Source organism: Crocuta crocuta, unplaced genomic scaffold (assembly GCF_008692635.1).
Source record: "Crocuta crocuta isolate KB4526 unplaced genomic scaffold, BGI_CrCroc_1.0 scaffold331, whole genome shotgun sequence".
In the NCBI taxonomy this organism is placed as follows: Eukaryota; Metazoa; Chordata; class Mammalia; order Carnivora; family Hyaenidae; genus Crocuta; species Crocuta crocuta.
The window spans coordinates 1482298-1502767 of NW_027531015.1; the positions used below are offsets into that span (position 1 = coordinate 1482298).

General features: G+C 33.9%; 1 protein-coding gene across 1 annotated transcript in view; it reads left to right on the forward strand.

The window, feature by feature from the left end:
* Nucleotides 1–20470, forward strand: part of AFG2A (AAA ATPase AFG2A) — a 325989-nt gene that overhangs the window by 30894 nt on the left and 274625 nt on the right. Inside the window, exon 10 of the mRNA XM_077770901.1 lies at nucleotides 8792–8946. Within this exon, the coding sequence (XP_077627027.1) occupies nucleotides 8792–8946 (155 nt within the window). The remainder of the gene's footprint in view (nucleotides 1–8791; nucleotides 8947–20470) is intronic.

Consider the following 20470-nt stretch of genomic DNA (forward strand, 5'->3'; position numbering starts at 1 on the left):
TTGACTTTTCTTCATTGTGTCTTGTTTTCCATTCTCAAAGTTTTGAGAGCATTGGAAAATAAAATAATTAAAACAAAATGACAAATTTATTGTTTAATTAGCTACACCTGTTTTTTGTCTCAAAGTTGTGTTTTTTAAGAACATAGAAGTATTGCTTCTGTTTTTGTTTACATTTTAAAAATTAACTTTAAACTTAGTAAGGAAAGGAAATGTCACAGATTGCTTGCCCTAAGCTATATTCACTGATGGTGTACATGTGTCCATTTGCTCCTCTAGTTAATTGCTTACTTCTGGTTTATAAAAATACATGTGTTTTTAAAAATTTAATTTCTTGGCATAGATTCTAATATGGCCTCATTAAGAATGGTTGATGTCTAATAAACATTTAAAAATCTGAAAAATAATTTATATAAAATACATTTTATTTTTTCCATGTAATAATAAGTGAGATAACAGATGACCAAAGAGGCAAAGTTTTATGTAAAGTGACTCCTGAGCTAGTGGCAGAGCTAGTACCACAGAAGATTGGTTGCACTAATATGATAGCTCCAGGGATCTTTAATCTTTGTAAAGTCATATATACATTTAACATTTAATTCATATAAATTCTGTTTTAGCTTGTACATTATTTTCAAATAGCATTTGTATAAAATAGAGTAGCTCAATATAGAATCTAGAATTATGGAACCCTAGATTGGGAAATAATCTGAAGGCCTATGGCAGGAATTTCCTGGACCTCTTAAGCTTTTATAGCTTTTGCAAATCTGTAATTTTCCAGTTTTGTTCTTTTTCCATTTCTGACAGTGCCATGTTTTATCTTCCCATTATCTACAAATAAATTAATGGAGCTGGATTTAGGTTTATTTAAAACATGTTCTTTTATATTTCTAAGTGTGAACTCTTTTAAGGACAAGGATTTTGTTTTTTATTATTCAACAGGGTCTTATAATCTCTAAAGTTATGCTCATTCTTGTCCAAAGGCCTTTGTTTTTTGTCTTTTGTTGTGTGTGTGGTTTTTTTTTTAATGTTTGTTTATTTTTGAGAGAGAGACATACAGGGCGAATGAGAAGGGGTAGAAAGAGAGGGAGACACAGAATCTGAAGCAGGCTCCAGGCTCTGAGCTGTCAGCACAGAGACAGATGATGTAGGGCTTGAACTCATGAACCCTGAGATCATGACCAGAGCCAAAGTCAGGCATTTAACCAACTGAGCCATCCCAGTGCCCCCAAAGGCCTTTGTACATGTTATTTCCTCTGCTTCTTGTACTCTGATGCCTCTATGGCCCCAGTTCTCATGTTCTCAGTTTAAGATCAACTCATTTTTCAGGTCTAATGACTTGAAGTTGGGCACACATTTTAGTCTGTCCTCGTTTGTGAAGTAAAAGAATACACTACATGATTTTTGTGAGGGTTGTTTAAACTGTCACTAATCCCACAAAACTGGGTTAGATGTCTCTGACATGTGTTTTTATACCACTTTGTTCTTTCCATGTAGAAGTAGTTAGCACAGTTTATAATACATGTTATTATGTGTCTTCTCTATTAGATTGTTAGCACTATGAGAGGCCTTTCTGCTTCTTGTTCTTGTGTACTCTCACATGTAAGAGCTCAATATATAATGTTGAATACATTATGTTTAGGAGGTACTCAGTGAATATTTTCAATGAGTGAATAGGTGAATTAATTTTGAAGAAGAGTGCCTATGAAAGAGTAACTTACGGTCAATGCATATATATTTTCTATGTGGCTTTATGATATAATATTTTGATAGTTGCTTTGCTTTAATATGAACTGTAACTGAGGTAGCAAGTAAGTAATACAGGTACAGCATAGTGCTTCTCTTATCGAGAGTTTTTTAAAAAATACTTTCAGATTAATTAAACATAAGGAATGTTTTTATCTGTCCTCAAGTCCTGTTCTTCTTTCTCACCCCCACTCCCGTATCAAACATCCATTTGTATAAACATATACTGACAAATGAAAACTTATTGTGAGGACTGGTAAATCATATATACAATCCATATTTTGCAAAATAGTATATTTTGCACATTAGTCAACTTAGTAAGTCCTCGCTGATCCTTAGACTGATTAAGGCTTCTGTGTAAACAATTCACAGGGCCTTTTTTTTTTTACTGATTTACCTTGTTATCATGGTTTTAATTATTTTGATAAAGTGCTCTAAATAAAAATTATTACATTCATGCTTTAGCAATGAAATGTTAAGGGGTAAACTTCATTGTGTGTGTGTGTGTGTTGTCTATGAATATATATATGTGTGTGTGTATATATACACATATATGTATATATTTGATGACTTAGATTTGAAGTTAGTCTATTTTTTATTTTTGAGGGAGTGTGCACGCAAGTGGAGGAGAGAGAAGCTTAAGCAGGCTCCACATCTGGCATCAAGCCCAGCATGGAGCTTGATCTCACGACAGGGAGATCATGGTCTTTATCTGAAATCAAGGGTTGGACAGTTAACCTAATGAGCCACCCAGGTGCCCTGGCATTTAGTTTTTTTTGTTTTTTGTTTTTTTTTTTAATGTAGTTAAAAGTGGTATCAAAATTGCACTTTATAATTGTTTCTTGCTATTACCTAGGAAAAATAAATTTTTGTGTATTGACTTTGTATCTATGTGCCTTGTAAATTTACTTATTAATTTTAATAATGTGTATGTATATTCTTTGAGTTTTCTATGTATATGCTTATGTTATATAACTTTACATGTATACACTGTGCTGATAATGACAGTTTTATTTCATTAATCTCTACACTTATTATTTCTTTTTCTTGCCTTATTGCACTGGTTATGATTTCTAAAATACTATTTAATATAAGCAGTAAAACATTCTTATCTCATTCTTGATCCTAGGGAGAAAGTTTCTAATATTTTCCAGTTAAGAATTATGTTCAGTCTCTGTTTTTTGCAGCTAATCTGGTAAAGAATTTCTGTCTATTCCTAGTTTGTTTTTATAATTAATATTGATTTTTTCAATCATATTATCTGTGTCTATTGAGATAATTCTATTGTTTCTTCTTTTTATTAATGTGGAGATTAGTGTTGATTGATTTTCAAATGTGAAACCAACCTTATATTCTTGAACATAGCCATCTTATGATGTGTAATCCTTTATATATTTACATTTTCACTGATGTTTTGTTTAGGGTATTTGTACCTATGTCAATGAGAGAGATTCATTTATCATTTTTTTTCATATAATATAGTACTAAGATTTGAGGAACAGAATTTTGCTGGCCTTATGAGTCAATTTAGGAATTGTTTAGTTTTTCTCTGGAAGAGTTTCTGTAAGCTTAGTATTATGTTCATCCTTAAATACTTAGTAACATTTTCCAATGAAGCCATTTGTGTTTGGAATTTTGTCTGTGGTTAAAGTTTTACTTACAGAATTAATTTATTTAATAGCTATTGGAATATTCAGTTATATATTTTCTTTTTGTTTGCATGTTAATTTTGGTAAGATTTTCTCCTAGAAATTCATTTCATGTGAAATTTCATATTATTTGCTATAAAATTATTTCTAGTATCTCCTTATTAGCTTTTCAATATCGGTAGGTTCTGTAGCGATGTCTCTTATTTCAATCTTGATATTAGTAGTATGTGTCTTTTTTCACATTGCCAGAGGTTTATCAGTTTTACTAGCCTTTTCAGAGAATAAACCTTGGCTTTACTATATATGTATATTTTATTTTTTATTTATTTAAAAAAATTTTTTTAATGTTTTATTTATTTTTGAGAGAGAGAGACAGCGTGAGCAAATGAGGNTCTTTTTTCGGATTCTGTGTCTCCTTCTCTCTCTGCCCCTCCCCAGTTCACGATCTGTCTCACTCTGTCTCTCAAAAATAACTTTAGGGGCGCCTGGGTGGCTTAGTCGGTTAAGCGTCCGACTTTCGCTTAGGTCTTGNCGAGAGCAAGTGAGCATGAGCAGGAGAGGGGCAGAGAGAGACGGAGACAGAATCTGAGTTAGGCTCTAGGTTCTGAGCTGTCAGCACAGAGCCCAGTTGGGAGCTCGAACTTGCAAGCTGTGGGATCATGACTTGAGCTGAAGTCAGATGCCCAACTGACTGAGCCACCCAGGCACCACTTGATTTTAATATTTTTTAATTGTATGTTTGTTTTCTGTTTTATTTTATTTTTTACATTTTTTAAATGTTTTTTATTTATTTCTGAGAGAGAGAGAGAGCGAGAGCAAAGGAGGGTCAGAGAGAGAGAGACACACACACAATCTGAAACAGGCTCCAGGCTCTGAGCTGGCTGTCAGCACAGAGCCCGATGTGGGGCTTGAACCCACAACCATGAGATCATGATCTGAGCCGAAGCTGGACATTTAACCGACTGAGCCACCTGTCTTCTATTTTATTAACTTCTTTCTTTATTATTTCCCTCCTACTGTTTTTCATTTTTTGGTTTATTTTATTGTTCATTTTACCAGATGAGGACCTCATTGACTTCAATCCTTTTTCTTTCCTAATATGTGCATTATACCTGTTACTGTTTTTTTAATTACAGCTTTAGCAGCATCCCACAAATTTTCATGTTATATTTTTGTTATTATTTAGTTTTTAAAAATAACAATTTTTATTGGATTTTTTTCTTTTGATCCATAAGTTATTTGGAAATATACTGATTAATTTCCAAATATTTTTTTTTTGGTGTCTTTTTGTTATTGATTTTGCTATTCTGTGGTCATAGAATATACACTTTCTGATTTTATTACTTGAAATATACAAGAAATATACTTGAAATACTTGAAATATACTATTGCTTTGTGTCTTAGTCTGTGTCAGTTTTGGTACATTTTCCAGGTATACTTGAAAGCTATTTTACTATTTTGGAAATTTTTTTCTATTATATGCCAATTAGGATAAGTGGGTTACAAAAGCATGGGAATCAAGAGCAAAAATAAACTATTGGGACATCATCAAGATTAAAAGCTTGTGCATGGCCAAGGAGACAGTCCATAAAACTAATAGGCAACCGACGGAATGGGAAAAAATAGTTGCAAATGACATATCAGATAAAGGTAATATCCAAAATCTATAAGGAACTCACCAAACTCCACACCTGAAAAACAAACAACCCAGTGAAGAAATGGGCAGAAGATATGAACAGACACTTCTCCAAAGAGGACATCCAGATGGCCAACAGACACATGAAACGATGCTCAGCACCCCTCCTCATCAGGGAAATACAAATCAAAACCACTCTGAGATACCACCTCACGCCAGTCAGAGTGGCTGAAATGAGCAAATCAGAGAACTCTAGATGCTGGCGAGGATGTGGAGAAACGGGCACCCTCCTACACTGTTGGTGGGAATGTAAACTGGTACAGCCCCTGTGGAACACAGTGTGTAGGTTCCTCAAAAAATTAACAATAGAACTCCCTTATAGCCCAGCAAATAGCACTGCTAGGAATTGACCCAAGGGATACAGAAATGCTGATGCATAGGAGCACATGTACCCCACTGTTCATAGCAGCACTCTCCACAATAGCTAAAACATGGAAAGAGCCTAAGTGTCCATCAACAGACGAATGGATCAAGAAGATGTGGTTTATCTATACGATGGAATACTACATGGCAATGAGAAACAATGAAATCTGGCCATGTGTAGCAACATGGATGGACCTTGAGGGTGTTATGCTGAGCAAAATAAGTCAGGCAGAGAAGGACAAATACCATATGTTTGTACGTATAGGAGGATTAGGAGGAACTTAACGGAGGACTGTGGTGGAGAAGAAGGGGGGAAATAGTGGGGGAGAGGGAGTGAGGCAAACCATGAAAGACTCTTGAATGCTGAGAACAAACTGAGGACTGATGGGTGTTGGGGGAGAGAGGGGAGATGGGCATGGAGGAGGGCACGTGTAGGGATGAGCACTGGGTGTTATATGGAAACCAACTTAACAATAAACTATTAAAAAAAGGATAAGTGGGTTAATTTTGTTTTTATATCTTCTCTAAAAATGTCTATAAATATATAATTTTTGACTGCTGAGGGAAGTGTGATAAAATCTGTAAGTCAGGTCCATTTCTCCTTTCACTGTGCTTAATTTTGCTTTTTATATTGTGAAACTTTTGTTGCTAGGTATATATTAATTTAGAATTTTATACATTTTTGGTGGCTTGCCCCTTTGATTATCCTGAAATGTCTAGTAATACCTCTTGCTTAAAGTCTATTTGATAGTAGATAAAGGAGCACTATTTTATTTTTATGTTTGCATGGTATTTCTTTATTTTACTTTCAGTCCTCTCTATATTTTCAGTATACATCTTTTGTAAACAGCACAAATTTGAGTTTTATATTTTTAATCCATCTAATGCTGTCAGTCTTACTTCAAGTGCATACTACATTTAAATTTGGGTACTATCTTAAATAGTTAGGTTTAACCTCTCTTCTATTTGTCCTATCGGTTCTGTGTCCTCCCCCCCTTCTCTTTTCTTGTTTTCTCTTGAAATAGGCAAATATTTTTTATTATTTTGTTTTTCTCCTGTTACCTTTTTAGCTATACATTTTAACTTGTTTCTTAGTGTTTATCCTACATGTTATAATATATTTACTTGGCTTATCAAAGATTAATGCAAGAATTGTTCAAACACTTTGAGAACACTTTGATTCTCTTTACCCTCAAAACGTTGTTTTATACAATTTATTCATTTATATTTATCTACATAATTTGGGATCCTTATGATTGACCATTCTGAGGTTTGATGCTTCACCAGCAGGAGTCACAGGACTTACCATGGAGTTATACTGACAGCTCTGATTTATTATAATGCAAAGGATACAAGGTAGATTTACCAAAAGGAAAAGGCTCATGGGGCAAATTGTGGAGGAAGCCTGGTACAAACTTCCTAGAGTCCTCTCCTAGTGAAGTCGCAGAGGACATGTGTAATTCCTCTAGAAATGAGTTGAGACAGCATGTATGAAATATTGTCTACCAGGAAAACTCATTAGAGGCACAGTGCCTAAGGATCCACCCAATGAGCCAGTTTTCCATTATTCAGTTATCAACTAGTAAATAGCTTATGCTTTCTCCCCTCATTGATTTATGATATATTATCACAGGTTTATCATATATTAAATTTCTATGTGTATGAATCTGACTCTGAACTATGTCCCATTGTGGTCTTTTTAGTTTTATAACTTTTTTTTTTTTTTGAGAGAGAGAGAGAGAATGTGTATGTGAGTAGGGAAGGGGCAGGGGAAGAGGGAGGGGGAGAGAGAGAGAGAGAGAAAGAAAATCTTAAGCACAAGCCCAATGTAGGGCTCTCTAAACACCATGAGATCATGACCTGAGCCAAAGTCAAGAGTTGGATGCTTAACCAACTAAGCCACTCAGGAACCCCAGTTGTATAACTTTTACAGACTATTTTTATTTTTTAAATTTATTTTAAGGTCTTTTTTACTTTTGAGAGAGAGAGAGTGTGTGTGCATGTGAATGGGGGAGGGGCAGAGAGAACAGGGGACAGAGTATGAAGTGGGCTCCGTGCTGACAGCAGAGAGCCTTATGTGGGGCTCACATTCGTGAACTATGAGATTATAACCAGAGCCAAAGCTAAGGCTCTTAACCGACTGAGCCATCCAGGTGCTCCATACATTACTTTTAATACTGTTAATTGTAGTCTATCTTAATGTCTGGTAAGATAAATTCTGCTTATTTATTTGCATTATTGTTGACTTAGTTGTATATAGACCTTGATTCCTTAATACTGTTTTTAGGGAAGTTTTATTGTAATTTACCAAAAATATGCAGTCAGCATTTAAAAAAATTTTTATTAAAAAACATTTTTTTAACATTTATTTATTTTGGAGAGACAGAGAGAGACAATCAGGAGAGAGTAAAAGGGAAATTCTAAAGACATCTCATGTGATTGTTATTTCTGTCATGATCCAGTTAGGAGATAAAACCTATAGCAGTTTGTTTGTTTGTTTATTTTTGAGAGACAGAGAGACAGAGCTTGAGTGGGGGAAGGACAGAGAGGGAGACACAGAATCTGAAGCAGACTCCAGGCTCTGAGCTGTCAACGCAGAGCCAGACTCAGGGCTCGAACTCACAAGCTGTGAGATCATGACCTGAGTCGAAGTTGAATGCTTAACTGACTGAGCCACCCAGGCTAGTTATTTTTACAGAGAAAATTTAATATAAAGAATAACCAATTATAAAATTATTAACTAGGTAATTGAAAGGCGGGTGGAACTATAGGAAGCCGTTCTCACTCCTAAGTTTAGGGAGAGCGGGGAGAAAGGGAATAGGTTGAGATTATTAAAACCTAGAAGCTGAGCTGTAACTCAGATACCTGAAGAATAGTCTCATAATTTGAAGGCTGATTCAGACCTCTTAGAAGGTGGCATTGCTAGTTTGGTGCTGCTGTCCCTTAAGGGTTGGTAGAATGACAGTCACAGGACTAGCAAATGTATAGGAAATCTGTGGGATGTAAATAGGAGGGAATGAGTCCTTTCTTCCCCTTTCAGCTTTGTTATCTCCCTCTGGAGCTTTGCTCTAGCATTGGCAGAGCCTACCATGGAGCTAAAATAAATTTGCAGTCTCAGCCCCAGTATCACAGAGATGGGTATAGAAGCATATTTTTGCCTTCATCTCCCACATTTTTCAGTCTCCTTCCTTACCCTTCTACCATCATTTATACGCACAAGCACAAACAATTTGAAATGCCAGAAGTATGTAGTTTGGATTTATTATTATTTTTATTGGTAATGGTTCACTCTGTATTTATGGGGTAGAAGATAAATCTTGTAATACTTTTCTCTTTGCAGGTCTCTATGCCTTACGGAGAGTCTTGAAGAAACAGCCTAACCTCTCTGATAGTAAGATGGCTGGGCTGGTGAAGATTACTCTGAATGATTTCTTACAAGGGATGAATGACATCAGGCCCAGTGCTATGAGGGAAGTAGCAATTGATGTACCAAATGTAAGTCATTTGTACTCCATGCTAACTATGCTGTTTGAGTTAAATTCTGAAAGAAACAGGGGTGCCTGGGTGGCTTAGTCGGTTAAGCGTCCGACTTTTGCTTAGGTCATGATATCGCGGTTCGTGGGTTCGAGCCCCGCATTGGGCTCTGTGCTGACTGCCAGCTCAGAGCCTGGAGCCAATTTCAGAGTCTGTGTCTCCCTCTCTCTCTGACCCTCCCCTGCTCACGCTGTCTCTCTCTCTTTCTCCTAGAAATAAATAAAAAATATTAAAAAAAAAAAATTCTGAAAGAAACAGAGACTGCAGAGACAACATGCCCAGGCTAAACTTAAAAATAAAAAGTTTTAATTGAAATTTTTATGGATGTAATTGGAGATTCAGGGCAGTTGTAAGAAATACTATAGGGAGATCCTGTGTATTCTTCACTTACTTTCCCCCGGAGTGGTAACATCTTGCAAACAATTAGTACATATCACAAGCAGGATATTGATAAAATCATTGATCTTATTCAGACTTCCACAGTGTTACTTGTACTTATGTGTGTGTGTGTTTAGTTCTGTGAAGTTTTATTACTTGTAAAATTTTGTGTATCCGTCACCGGAACTGAGTTACTGAATAGTTCCATCACCACAGTGATCTCCTGCTTTGCTGTTTCATAACCATACTAACCTTGTTCTGTACCTGTTTCTAAAATTCTGTCATTTTAGAAATGTTATATAAATCAAATTATACAGTATACAGCCCTTTGATATTAGTTTTTTCCCATTTAGCATAATTCCAAGGAGATTCATCCAAGTTGTTACGTTCAACAATAGTTTGTTCCTTTCTGTTGCTGAGTCGTATTCCATGGTATGGCTGTACCATGGTTTGCTTAGTCATTCACCTGTTGAAGGATGTCTGAGCTGTTTCCAGTTTTGGGTGATTATGAATAAAGCTGCTATGAACATTTATCTGCATGTATTGTGTGAATTTAAGTTTTTATTTTTCTGAAATGCTCAAGAGTTCAACTGCTGGATTGTGCGCATATTTAGTCTTATAAGAAGATGTCAGCTAGGCTAATTTTAGAATTAAAAAAATCTTCAAGTTATGATGCCTGGTGTTTCCTCAGGTTCTTTTACATTTTCTTCATCATTTACATGCTTTGCATAGTTCACTGTCAAGTCACCACAAGGGCATCAGAAGCTACCTTTTAAGGGAGGGGGGGATCATCTGTTACTTTCTCTTAGCACCCAAGTGGGCCTAACATTAAGGAAAGAAATGTTTCTTTGAATATATTAATATTTCTGGAAAATGAGCATTGAAACAAAGCATTGACACTGTGTCCTGCATTGTATTGGGGTAAGAGATGAGCTGTTTAAGTTGGCTTGATCATAAGGAGAGTGCTTATATCTCGGTATAGCTTGAGGAAAGTTTACAGATCAGCTCTCTGACAGTTTAGGAGAGCACTGATGGAAGAATGGAACTTTGTGACTAGTCTTTCCATTTGCTTCTGTAATATCACCCCTTTAGTTTTTCTTTTTGAGTTTGTTGTATTGCTTCTGAGATACTCCCTTGTAAAAGCTCACACATTACCATTATTTAAAACTAAGAGCCATGTTAGAGAGTCAGGCATAGTTTTATACCCTTTTCCCCATTGTGTGGGGAAAGTTCTCTTGGTCATTAATGTTTTAATTGCTGTAAGCTAAAACAAACAAAAAACTGAAAGAGACTAAAAAGATATTAAGTCAATGGAATAGACTGTGTGGAATGATATAGTGGGGAGAGATCAGTAGGTTTGTTTTCACTTTTGTTGTTTGTTTTGCTCGTTTGGTTTTCACTTTTAAAAGGGACTGTTCCTTGTAAAATGTATTTTGTGGCCAAATAAGTTTGGGAAGTACCGGCTTAAATAAAACCAATTGTATTTCTTTGCTGCAGGACTTTTCAGGGTTTTTTAATGTGAAGAGTGTGAAAGAGAGCTATTATGGAAACTTATTTGGCCATGGACCGTGTGGAACAGATACTTTCTGCATTTTGCAATGTGGTAGATTGCACAAACTGACTGCAGATTTTTCCCACAATTTTGTTTGCTCCTTTTGCACTGCAGCTTTGTAGCTCCTACCGTAAAAGAGATGGAGTCAGGTTTTCCACCCTTTGAATTTCTACTTGGCCATGTAACTAACTTGCTTTGGCTAATCGGATATTAGCAATCATGATGCAAGCCGACTTGAAAGCACTTGGGGCTTNGGTTTTTTAATGTGAAGAGTGTGAAAGAGAGCTATTATGGAAACTTATTTGGCCATGGACCGTGTGGAACAGATACTTTCTGCATTTTGCAATGTGGTAGATTGCACAAACTGACTGCAGATTTTTCCCACAAAAATCTTTTTGCTCCTTTTGCACTGCAGCTTTGTAGCTCCTACCGTAAAAGAGATGGAGTCAGGTTTTCCACCCTTTGAATTTCTACTTGGCCATGTAACTAACTTGCTTTGGCTAATCGGATATTAGCAATCATGATGCAAGCCGACTTGAAAGCACTTGGGGCTTGCTTTTTCTTGTGGCTCTTGGAAACCCTGCATTCGTTCTGCTAAGATATCTGTACTTGTTTCCTGTAAGATGAGATACCATATGGAGCATAAGTGAGCCCTCTTAGCTGAGATTCCCTCCTTTCAGTCATCCGGCCAATTGTCAGACATGTGACACATGTGTCAGACACAATGCTAGACTATCCCACCCCAGCTCAAGTTTACCCAGACCAGAAGAACCACCCAGTTAACTCTTAGAATTGTCAGAAATAATCAAATGTGTGTTGATTTGAGCCACTAAACTTTATGGTAGTTAGCAAAAGCGCAAGTGATGAAGATGCTTGCTTACTTATAGAACACAGTTGTTTTGTCAATTAAGGTGGAAAACAGTGCCCTAAGTTAGGCACTAACTCTAAGGACTAACTTCTAGTTTAGGCAACTTAATGTGACTTTAATTTTTTTTTTTAAACTTTTTCAAACTCACTAATGAACTTATAGCTTAACTTTGGGGTTCTACGGAAGTTCTGTAGCAGAACATGCTAATTTAGTATGAATAAATTGACAAATGGATCTATGGAATAATCAATGATTGACGTTGGATAGGTAGAAGCTTTTCATTGAAATTTATGGTCTAAAGTTTGGGCACATTTGTATGAATATCTTGTATTTATCTGTGTTTTATTGGCTACTGTTACATAATGTAATGGATCAAGTAAACGCATAATCATCAAATGCCACATGTGACAATTTCAAGTGATAGAGTTATAAACCAGCTACACCATCCAAAAACACTTTAGTGTTTAAAAAAATTTAGGATCTAAAGAAACATACAGTAAGTTTTTAAAATTTAAAACTACTGCCAATAGAGAATGTGTTTAAACAGTGGCTGTCCACTTTTGGAATTGCTAAACTGATTTATTCATCAGAGAAACTGGTACTACAACTGCGTTTTTAATTGCTCTAATGAAAGATCTTTTTTTCCTTTATTTTCTTTTGATACAGTATTTACAATCCGTGGACTTGAGCCATTTTCCATTTGGCACTTTATTACTTGGCCTGAGTCCATGGTGTACTGTGATGTTACTCATGAACTCCAGAGTGATTAGCCCTAGTCAAAGTACTTTTTTACATTGCTTTTTACTTCAGATTGTAAAAATTTTCCTGAGAAGTCAACATTTCTATAATTGGATTGCTAAATTTTACTCTTCTGCCTTTAGCCTATTACATCTACAAAAAATATCTCCAAATTATTTCTGCAGGTTTACTACTTTGCTATAGAAAACCTGTATCAAGCTGGTAGTTAATAGTCAACATTTTTTAATAGTAAATTGAGGATACAGCATCTTTTGAGGAAAGATTTCAGCGTGTGAAATTAAAACTTCTAAATCACATTTGCCTAGTTATATTTAAGTTTCAAAGAAATGTCTTAAGATGGGAATATTGCCAATTATAATATAATGCATTATTAATTTCAGGAGACCATAAGTGTTAGCTACTTACTTAAATGTAATGTTTCCTTTTTGTGGACTTTCTGAATTGGTGATTGTACCAACTGGTGTATTAAAAGTCAAAAGTGTTTTACAATTAATTGGTAATTAAAATAAAATGTATTTCTTTACCATAGGATTCCTTAGAATCTTGGACTATGTGAGCGTGCATTTTGAAATTTCAGTTTTTCACCCAGAAATAACAACTGTTAATATTTTGTTATAGTTCTAATAGTTTAAAAAATGTTTAAAGATTGTTTTTCTATGCATATAGATATTTCAATATAACTAATCTTAGGGTATATAGTTTTATATTTTGTTTTTTTCACTTAAAATTATATGGTCACCTTTTTTAAAATTTTTCAGCAAACATCATTTTAATGACTATTTAATAGTTATGTGTTAAACTGTAATTGTTTTATCCTTCTTCCATTCTAAAAAATCTGTTTTCTTCCTGTTTTTCTCTAATATGGTTATACACATATTTATGTACAAACCTTTGCATTTATGATTCCCAGAAGTGGAATTACCAGACTAAAGTATGTGGTTTTAGAGTTTGGGGCAAATGTCATTAAGCCCTGTTTTTTTTCCCCCAGAAATATTGTTTTAATTTATAATTATGTGATAAAAATTTAAAATTATATAGAGCTTAAATAAAATCTTATTTTATTTTTACTTTAGTCCTTTTTAATTTGCCACTAGAGTTTAGTTTTCATTATGAGGAATAATACTGGATAATCTTTAGGTAGGGATTTAAAGAAAGAAAATGAAAACTATCAATTATATATCTTCTTTCTATAAAATTGTTAAATTTTTAGATAATGGGTCTAAGCTGGATGGCTTTTTAAGGAATTTTAAGTTCTATGAGAACAGTTCTTATTTTTATCCTTTATTTTTATCCTAGCACATGATAGATGTCCAATCAATATTTGTTGAATGGATAAGTGAACAACTATAATCTTCTTGAAAAACAAAAACAAAAACAGATGGTCAATTTCACATATATTTAAAGAATATTTCATCCTTCTTCTGTACTAAAGCATAATATAGTCTGTTAACCTTCATGTAACATTTTTCAGATTCTTCATATTTTATAAAACAAGGGTTTCTTTAGCGAATTTTAATCCTGTTTATTCAGTGAACTTAACAATTTTGGAATAAATATGCCTGTAATATTGCTTAGTTGTCTGTATCCTTCCTAAGGATACAGAGTAGTCTTTTATATTTTCTGCCAAAACATGTTGCGTTCTTGATGTATTAAAAATTCTCATTTTATTAAGATAAACAAAATTTATCTAAAACTACTTTCAGTAGTTGAATTTACATACTATCTTTGCAATAAACCATTTTATATATACTATAGCAATTATCACTGATAAATGACAGTCTTAACCAAATATATACAAATTGATTACCATTAAATTTAATTCATTTATACATCTTAAATCACCCCCACCCCCAGGGTTTCCCTATTTCATTTTATGTAGTTTTAGGTTGTTTCATTATTTGTAAATAATCCATCTTTATACTTTTTGTATTGCTTTTGGATTGCAGTTTTCAGAATTTGGACATTTGGTTCAGAATAAGCTAAAAGCCAATAAAAAGAGAGGGCTCTACTTTTATTTGAACCAATTTTTGTAAAGAGAACTGCAGCCAGAGCCTTAAGACTAACTGTATGCCCCTAAACCTCTTTGTAAGCTTGGATCCAGATTAAATTTAGAGGTAGTCCGCAGTCAAATTGAGTGTATACCAAATGTCATTAGTTAAATAAACATACCTCATTTACTCCCATTTTTAAAAGTAGCAAACTTAATTATGTGAATAATCAAAAGACTGTTTCACTAATTACATATTCAAAATTTACTGGTGTATTTTCATTTGGCATCTTTTCAGATGAGAATAGAACATCAGAATGTGACAAGGCAGTTGAATTTCATAAGATGAGCTCATTAGCATTACTTTTCCTGTGCAGAGAGTTAAATAGTTTAATTGACCATAATTATATTTCATTCTTCATATACCCTCAGGATAATTAGAAGGAATTTGAGTTTCTGTTCTTTAAAAACAGTACTGTATTCTGTATGTTCTTTATTTTTAACAGATTCAAAGGATTGAGGGTTTCTGGGATGCTTTACTAAATAACAGATTGCTTTTTTTGGAATAGATATACAACCTGTGGAAATTCTATTAATTCCATATTGGTTCTTGGCAAGGCTTTTGAATTCGGTTTCTTTTGATTTTGCTTCTTGTTGTCTAGACAGAAGAGTGTCTTCTATCACTCCCAAGATCCTAGTCTTCCCTGCCAACTTCTCTTGTGCATTTTTATAGTTTTAAGTAATAACAATTGAACAGGAAAGCACATTTGGGAAAATAGATTACTTTTAACCAGGAAATACTCTATGCCAAAATCAAGATTGTAGTTTTAAGTGTATTAAATATTTTAGAAGTTTAACTCTTTCATTCCACTTTTCTTTTTATACCTTACTTTTCTCAGATTTATAGTCTGCAGGAGAAATGAGAGAGATACAAAAGTTAGTGGAAAGATCAACAGTTTCTGCTCTCAGCTCTGACCCTGGTTAACTTTGGTGAAATCAAAGACTTTTCTGTCAGGTTATAGAAGGAAAGCTCTTAATTTGCTGTTTTCGATGCATGTCTTCTTTTGAATTTATAAGTAATGTTGAGGTTATCATAGAGGTATATGCTGTACTTATATGTTATAGTTGATCAGTACTCAATAAATACTTGATGAGTCTTTGCTAAAAACACAGATTTTCATTTAAGGTAAAGGATATCATTGGTAGAGTTAGTGTGGTTCTTCTATGGTACTACACTTCTTTATTTCACCTTGCGCAGATATGGAGTAATTGTATACCATCTGATCTTACCATTTAGTCCATCCCTCCCAACACTTTGTTGAGTAATTTAGCCAAAAGAAATTACTGATCTGGCTTAAAAGCCATCAGTATGACTACCAGTTGATTATCTTTAGAATGAAATCTAATCTCTTTAGTTTGGTATTTGTAACCTGGCTCATGTCTCCTTCACTTTTTTCTTACATTATGCTCTCATCTTATTGAACCACTCTTATTTCCACGTGTGTTGTCTTCTCTCCCTGAAAAATTGTTTTCTGACTTCTCAGTTACCGAAGATCTTGAAGTGTGATCCCTAACACACACCCACAAAATACACATATATGACTTGTGAATATAATACACGTACTACACAAAGTATGCATATATCCCTTGGACCTTTTGTCTTGTTAATCTTTGTATCTCTACTGCTTGGCAAATGGTAATGACCAAGTAATAAAGGTTTGTTAAGTGACTGAATATTTTGTGAAGAATTTTGATTCATAAATGTTCTTATTTCTCAGAAATAGTTCTTTTACCCTTCTATATAAGTATATATTCATATTTTGGTAACAGCTTTTTGAGATACAATTCACGTATGAATTTGTCATTTAAAGGGCGTATTTTGGTGGTCAAGTGTATTTAAAGAGTTGTACAGCCATTACTGCAGTCAACTTTAAAACATCCTTTTATCATTCCAAAAAAGAATCCCATTACCCTTTACCCATCATCTCCCACCCTGCTCATCCTCACCAGCCTGAGGCAAACCTTTATTTATTTTATACCTTTATAGATTTGCCTATTTTAGACATTTCATATAAATAGAATTATAAGATACTTGATTCTTTGTGACTGGCTTCTTTCACTAAGCATAGATTTTCAAGATTTATCGATGCATCATGTATTAGTACTTCATTCCTTTTTATTGCCAAATAATATCCTATTGTATGGGTATTGCATATTTGATTTATCATTTTATTAGTTGATAGACATTTGGATTGCTTCTGTCTTTTTACTGTCATAAATAAAGTTGCATTTGAACATTTGTATACAAGTTTTGAGCACCTGTTTTAATTCTTTTGGATCTATATCTAGTAGTAGAATTGCTGGGTCATTGGTAATTCTGTTTAACCTTTTGAGGAACTAACAGTTTTCCAAAGTGACTGCACCATTTTACATCCCCACTGGCAGTATGTCAAGAGTTCCGGTTTCTACACACCCTCATTAAAACTTACTATCTTTTTGATTATAGCTATCCTAGTGGTGTGAATGATATATTGTGTTTTTTGATTTGCATTTCTTTAGGTGACTAATGATACTGAGCATCTTTTCATTTGCTTATTGGCCATTGTGTGTATCTTCTTTGGAGAAAGGTCTATTCAGATCCTTTGCCCCCTTTTAATTGGGTTATTTATTTGTCTTTTTATTAGTGAGTAGTAAGAATTCTTATATATTCTGGATACAATATGTATGATGTGTAATAGTTTATCTTAGTCAGTGGGCTGCCTCTTTCATTTTCTTAATAGTGGCGTTGGAAGCACAAGTTTTTAATTTTGATGAATCCCAGTGCATCTATTTTTTCTTTTCTTGTGTGTATTTCTGGTACCACATTTGAGAAACCATTGCCAAATCCAAGGTCATGAAGATTTACCTTATATTTTAAGAGTTTATAGTTTTAGCTCTTACATTTAAGTCTTTGACTAATTTTTCTCCCCAGGTAGGGTTAACCCTGCTCTTTTGTGTGTAATGGTAGCATTATAGAAACTACAGTTATAGCTTGCAACCACGAAGCCATATATGGGAATTTTTTTTTAACCAGTGGTAAAATATACATGACAAAATTTACCATTTTAACTATTTTTAAATGTATAATTTGGCTGCATTAAGTGTGCTTACATTGCTATGCAGTCATTACCACCATCCATCTCCAGATCTCCAGAAATTTTTCTTTTTCCCAAACTAAAACTCCGTACCTATTAAACAACATTTTTTTTAAAAAAAAAACTTTTTTTAATGTTTATTTTTGAGAGAGAGAGAGACTGAGTGTGAGTGGGAGAGGGACAGAGAGAGGGGAAGAGACAGAATCCAAAGCAAGCTCCAGGCTCTGAGTTGTCAGCATAGAGCCTGACTTGGGGCTCAAACTCATGAATTGCAAGGTCATGACCTGAGCCAAAGTCGGATGCTTAACCGACTGAGCCACCCAGGTGTCCCCGAACAACTCTTTATTCCCTCCCTCACTATTAAGTATGATGGTAGCTTTTTTTTTTTTTTAAGGAAGTTCTATATTATGTGACGTTCCTTTCTATTCCTAGTTTGCAGAGAGATCTTTTTTAAAATCTAAAATGCATGTTGAATTCTGTTGAATGCATTTTCAGCATCTTAGAAATGATCATAATGTGTTTCTTTAATTTGTCAATACAGTGCATTACATTGATTTTCAATATTGAATCAATCTTGTATTTCTGGATGAATTCCACTCGTGTGTATATAGTACCCTTTTTATGTATGTTCATGAGAGATATTTGTCTGTAGTTTTTTTAATGAAGTTTTTTTTCTGGTTTTGGTATTAGGGAAATTCTGGCATTATGGAGTGAATTGGAAAGTGTTCTCATTTATGTGTTGGAAGAAATTTTGTAGAATTTGTTTTTCCTTAAATGTATTCCACCGAAACCATCTGGGCCTAGAATTTTCATTATTTGGAAGACTTAAGTACAGTTTAAGTTTTTAATAAATATAAGACTATTCAAGTTGTTTAGTTTCGTCTTGAGTGAGTTTTGGTAGTTTGTATCTTTCAGGGAACTGGTCCATTTCTCTTTGTCGGATTGATGGAGTTAGTTCATAGTTTTCTCTTGTTATCGGTTTACTGTCTATAGGATGAGTAGTGATGTTTTGTCTTTTATTTCTCATACTGGTAATTTGTGTCTTTTTTTTTTTCCATGGTTAGTCTAACTGAAGGTCTATCATTTTACTGATCTTTTCAAATGATCAGCTTTGTGTTTTATTGTTTTTCTGGTTTTGATTTCACTGATTTCTTCTCTCATCTTTATTTCCTACCTCCTGTTTCCATGAGGCTTAATTTGCTCTTATTTTTTTCTTAAGATGGGAATTGTGGTTAATGATTTTAGGTCTTCTTTTCTAATATAAGCATTCAGTTGGCTTTAACTGCATCCTACATATTTGATGTGTTGTATTTTATTTCCATTTAGTTCATAATATTTTTAAATTTCCCTTGAGACATCTTTAACTTATCACAGTCTACCTTCAAGTGATAATGTATCATATGTATAGTATTAGTTTATAATACTTAAACTTAAAACCGTTTACTTCTTCTCTCCTTCTGGTCTCTGTGCTGTTGTCATACATATTTCATATGTATTTTATACTTTCACATATGTACTTTCACATATTTTGTAAACCCCATAGTACATTGTCATCATTTTGCTCTAAATGGTATTTTCTTTTGAAGAGATTTAAATAGTAAGAAAAAAAAATCTTTATATTTACTCAACGTAGTTACCATTTCATCTTCTTTAGTCTTTTGTATAGATTCAGATTTCCATCTGCTATCATTTTCCTTCTTCCTAAAAGGATTATTTAACATTTCCTGTGATGCAGGTGTGCTGGTCATGAATTCTTCCAGTTTTTGTATGTCTGAAAAAAGGGTTTTTTTTTTTTTCTGTCACTATTTCACTGGATAAAGAATTTACGTTGATAGTATACTTCCTCTCCCTAAGTTCTTTACTGTTTTTGCCTCACTCTTCTTTCTTGCAATATTTTTGAAAAGAAATTTGCTGTCTCCATTTTCTTTGTTTTCCATGTGTAATATATCTTTTATTCTCTGGTTGCTTCTAATATTTTCTCTCTATCATTGGTTTCAAGCAATTTGATTATGATGTGCCTTTGTATTTTTCTTCATGTTTCATGTGCTGGTTCATTGATGATCTTGTATGTGTGGGTTTATAGTTTTAATCAAATTTGGAAAAAAAAAACCCAACCTTGGCCATTATTTCTTTAAATATTTAGTTTGTTTTTTGCCTTACTCCCTCACTGGGGACTCAAAATATATGTGTATATTTGTCTGCTTGAGCTGTTTCAAAGCTCAGTAATGGTGTGTCCATTTTTTTCTTTTTCTCTTTGATTTATTTTAGTTTCTGTTGTTTTGCTTACCATTTCACTAACCTATTTTACTTCCTTGAAATATCTAATATGCTATTAGTCCACTCCGTTGCATTTTTAAAATTATAGACATTAAATTAGTTTTCTTCTCTAGAAATAAAATTCTCTAGAAATTTTATATGTTTTTCTTCTCTACTTTGTGTTTTTAGTGTTTCCTTTATTTGAACATATGGAATACATTTATAACAACTTTTAATGTCATTCTTACTTCTATCATTATAATTTCTGGATCAGCTTCAACTTATTGATCTTCTTATGGGCTGTATTTTCTTCTTTGCTTGACACTTTTTGATTAGATTCCAGAAATCTTGAATTTTACTTTGTTGGCAGCTGGATGATTTTTATATTTATTAAAATACTCCTAAAGTTTGTTCTGGGGTGTGGTTAAATTCCTTGGAAACAGTTTGATTATTGAAGTAGGGATTCTTGCCTTTTATTTTCTTAGGTGGGACCAGGGCAGTGTTCTATCTAGGGATAATATTTCCCCACTACAGAGGTAGGATCCTTTTCA